Source organism: Tauraco erythrolophus, chromosome 2 (assembly GCF_009769465.1).
Source record: "Tauraco erythrolophus isolate bTauEry1 chromosome 2, bTauEry1.pri, whole genome shotgun sequence".
Classification (NCBI taxonomy): Eukaryota; Metazoa; Chordata; class Aves; order Musophagiformes; family Musophagidae; genus Tauraco; species Tauraco erythrolophus.
In genome coordinates this window covers 33,935,881-33,939,409 of record NC_141466.1, presented here as the reverse complement: position 1 = coordinate 33,939,409, position 3,529 = coordinate 33,935,881, and the positions used below count along the sequence as shown (strand labels likewise).

Sequence of the window (3,529 nt, the reverse complement as noted above, 5' to 3'; positions counted from 1 at the left end):
CTTATAACTGTACCAATCCACTACTGTTCATTTGGAGCAAGCTATTTCTGGTAAAGCGTTCTAGTCAAGCAAGCAATACATTCTACACGGTCAATCCATAGACGGCACTTGCTGCAAGCCCCAAATGCAGTAATTCCAATATACATCTTTATTCAGCTTATCTCTGCTTTATGCCTCTAACTTTTAATTCCTGAATATATATGTAGAATTTTTTGTGACTTTTTTTCTTTTTGTTGTTTTTTTTTTGTTTTGTTTCTTTCATATTCTCCCTTTTGCAGATCCCATTCTAGAGTAAGAATAAAAATAAAAGAAAATAAGGCTTTCCCACCTTCTCTATGCCAAAGCTATGGGAGCAGATACTGCCAACCCATATTGTCATCAAGCATTCCTCCCTCACTTACTTCAGGGGAAGCTGGTTGCTTTTAATGACAGGCCTCTTGTGCTCTGGGGTAGGATCCAATTATTTTGGGGCTCTTTCTCGATCGTGCTCCCGTTATTTATTAGAAGAACCACAAGCTTTGCCCAAGCTTGAAAACTAGAGCAGATCATCATTGCACAAAACACCCCATTTCAAAGGAGCGCGTCGCCCCTTCCTACCTCTTAGAAAAAGTTCTCCCCACCAGGTCTACTAATTTCGGTCCTTAATTACAGGGCAGCCAAGTTGAGTACGTGTGCTGCTGGCACGGGAACACCGTCTGAACCTGGGCAATGTAGTAATTGCTGAAGTTGGCATCTGCTACATAGGGGGCTGGCTGGTAATAGCAGGTGACATTGGCCACATTGGGGATGATATTTTGCTCAGCTAGGACACGGATGGCCAGCATGGTGATCAGATTCAGAGTCTGTCTCCTCTCATGTCCCATCAGGCACACTGTGCTCTCATTCACCACACCGTGAAGGGTCATGAGATAGTCATACTTGCGGTCCTCTAATCCCACGAAGTGGTTCTGCAAGTAGGACTCCAGCTTTCGCTGCTGTTCTCCAATGTCTGAGAAGTCAATGAAAAACCTCGAACACATGTATCTCTGCAGGGACTTAATCTCGGATTCAGAGGCAGCCCTAAAGCCCCTTACCAAAAGGTTGCAGTACTTCAGAAGACCACCTCCTCTGATTTCTTCTGGGTTTCTGGTGGCGATTATCTTGTTGCAAAGGTGATCAAAAGCTTCCTGGAAATCCCCATAGACGCTCTCACCAATGATAGTCGGGTGAAAAGTTTCAGTCATTGGATTCTCTGAGCACTCATAGAAAAGCAGCAGGGAGTCCAGCTTGATTTGAAAGGAATCGACACTGAATTCAAACTGCCGCCTCAGAGAGTCCACAAATTTCAGCTCCACATTTTTGCCACTGTTGTTGGACAGGGAGATGAGACTCCAACGGTCTGAATCATTGCATACTTTTACCATTTTCTGCACATAAGCTTCCTATAATTGGAAAGACAAAATGAGCAAATGAAGACACAAATGCAAGAGATTTTCCCTCCACTGCTTTTGTTTGCATTTCCCCCCCCAACTCCACCCCATCCTTGCATTTCGTAAAAGATTTCCTGGAGCCTGTGGATACAAACCAGAGAAGAAATGCTTAATGTGAGACCTTGGGAGTGCTGTCATTGCAAGGGGATGATCAGGGAGGGTGTTCTGCTGGGACCGTGTTGTGCAAGGGAAGCATATGGCAACACTGCTCCTTTCAATCACTTCTAAATGCATCTACACATGAAGCCCATGGCACACATGCCAAATATCCATGCACCCACACACAAAAAGGTCACCGCTATAATCAGATAAGAAATCCTTTTTATCGGTTTCCACTTCTCTCTCCCCTCCTCACAAAAAAAAACAAAAAAACAACACAACAACTTAGCAAGCGTTCACTCCCCTCAATCCTGCTCTTTCAGTGCAGGTTCTACAAATCTGCCCCATATTCCAAAAAAATCCCTCTGAAAAGTCTTAAAGGCATTTGGCATTCAGCCTAATTAACTGGAGCGAACTGTCTCAGAGAGGAGGGAACATGCCTCTCCGCAGGAGCACTTAGCACATGAGAAAGCGTGCCGTGCGGACGTCGTTTCCTTCTTGCAGATAACTAAAGCCATCTGAGGTCCCCCCAGCCACCCCAGGGAACCAGGTCCGGCAAACCACGCTGCCGCAGAGCCCAGCTGGGAGATGTGCAGCGCCTGGCACACGCACGCCCCAGGTAAGTCAAGGCTCCCAGCGCATCAAAGGCGAGAGAGGGAGGAAAGACTAATCAATCCTGAGGAGCCCAGGCCAGGAGGCTTTACTGCAAACTCCTCCTCGGTTTTAAGCGTGGAGTGAAAACATCACTCACGGTCCCTGTGGGTCTCGGGGTGTGTGGGGGAGCCGCGTCCCTCAGTGCAACCCTCCATCCCCGGAGGGGAAGGTACCCCGTTCCTCGCAGGCAGGTGCTGACACCTGCCCGCTCCGGGCGCCTGGGCACAGGGCAAGGTTTACCTTGAGGGTGAGCGGCGTGATCTTCTCCTTGTTCACCCCCTCGGGCAAGAAATCCAAGAGGCAGTCCAAGACCACGTCCTTCACAGTCTGAAACTCGGCTTCCCCTTTGAGGTCGGCACAGAAGATGAGGTCCAAGTCCTTGTAGCCCAGACCGCTGTCCTGGTGGAGGACGTGGCTGGCGGCCGAGCCGTTGAGCCGCACGTCCCGCAGGCCGATGCCCTTCTCCTCCAGCCGGCTCCGCACCACCTTGACGATCTGGCGGGGCTGCATGGCCAGCGTGGGGAAGTTGCCGCGGCCGTGGATGGGGATGGTCTCGCTGAGGATACGGTCCAGCCGCTGCACTTGCTCCCAGCTCAGCACGTTGCAGTGCGCGCTCTCGCAGCCGCCCGCGTAACTCCCGCCGGGGCTGCCGCCGGCCTTCTCATCGTCTGCCATGGTGCGCGGCCGCCGCCTCCCCGGGCTGGATGGCACCGCTCCGGCTCCTCACTGTCCCTCCCGGGGTCCCTCTCCCTCCGCGCCTAGCAAAAGAGGAGGAAAAGCGAACGGTCAGCAGCGGCGCGCAGCCGGCGCCGCAGCTCCGCTCTCCCCGCAGCCGCCCCGCGCAGCCGGACGGCGCCCACCGCCCCTTCCAGCGGGAATGAGGGGGAGACACACCTATAGAGTAAATTAAAAAAAAAAAAAAAAAAAAGGAAAAAAAAAAAAAAGAAGAAAAAGAAGGAGGGGAGAAAAAAGCCCCCCGGAGCCAGGCGGTGCTGCAGGGCAGGGGAAGGCGCTCGACCTGCAGAGCCGCCGCCTGCGCCGCTCTCCGCGCCCCCGCCGGGGCAGAGGCCGCCCCGCGCCGCCGGAGAGGCCGCCCCGCGCCGCCCGCCGCCCCGCTCGCTGCCGCCGCGGGCTGCCGCCGTCTCCGGAGCTTTCGTAGTTCTGCCCGGGAAGGGTCCCCAGTAGTTTTTATACGGGGTTTCTCCGCTCTTCCGGGGCTCCGAGTCACGGCGCCCGCGTCCCGCCCCCTCCATCTGCATGGCCGGCCTCGGCGGTGCCCCCGGCACGCCCACGCCCTGCGCACCCAC

At 53.8% G+C, this 3,529-nt stretch overlaps 1 protein-coding gene across 1 annotated transcript; it reads right to left on the bottom strand.

Annotated features, from left to right (window-relative positions):
• Positions 1 to 641: 641 nt before the first annotated feature.
• Positions 642 to 2,897, bottom strand: TENT5A (terminal nucleotidyltransferase 5A). The gene is made up of 2 exons (XM_009992562.2): positions 2,463 to 2,897; positions 642 to 1,421 (listed from the first exon to the last, which is right to left on the bottom strand). The coding sequence occupies exons 1-2, from the start codon at positions 2,895 to 2,897 to the stop codon at positions 642 to 644; spliced, it is 1,215 nt and encodes a 404-aa protein (XP_009990864.2).
• Between the last annotated feature and the right edge of the window lie 632 nt (positions 2,898 to 3,529).

Coding starts and splice junctions, on each gene's coding strand:
- TENT5A (XM_009992562.2), bottom strand. CDS start 2,897: ATGGCAGACGATGAGAAGGCCGGCGGCAGCCCCGGCGGGAGTTACGCG. Junction 1,422..2,462: donor TCACGCCGCTCACCCTCAAG/GTAAACCTTGCC, acceptor TTCCAATTATAG/GAAGCTTATGTGCAGAAAAT.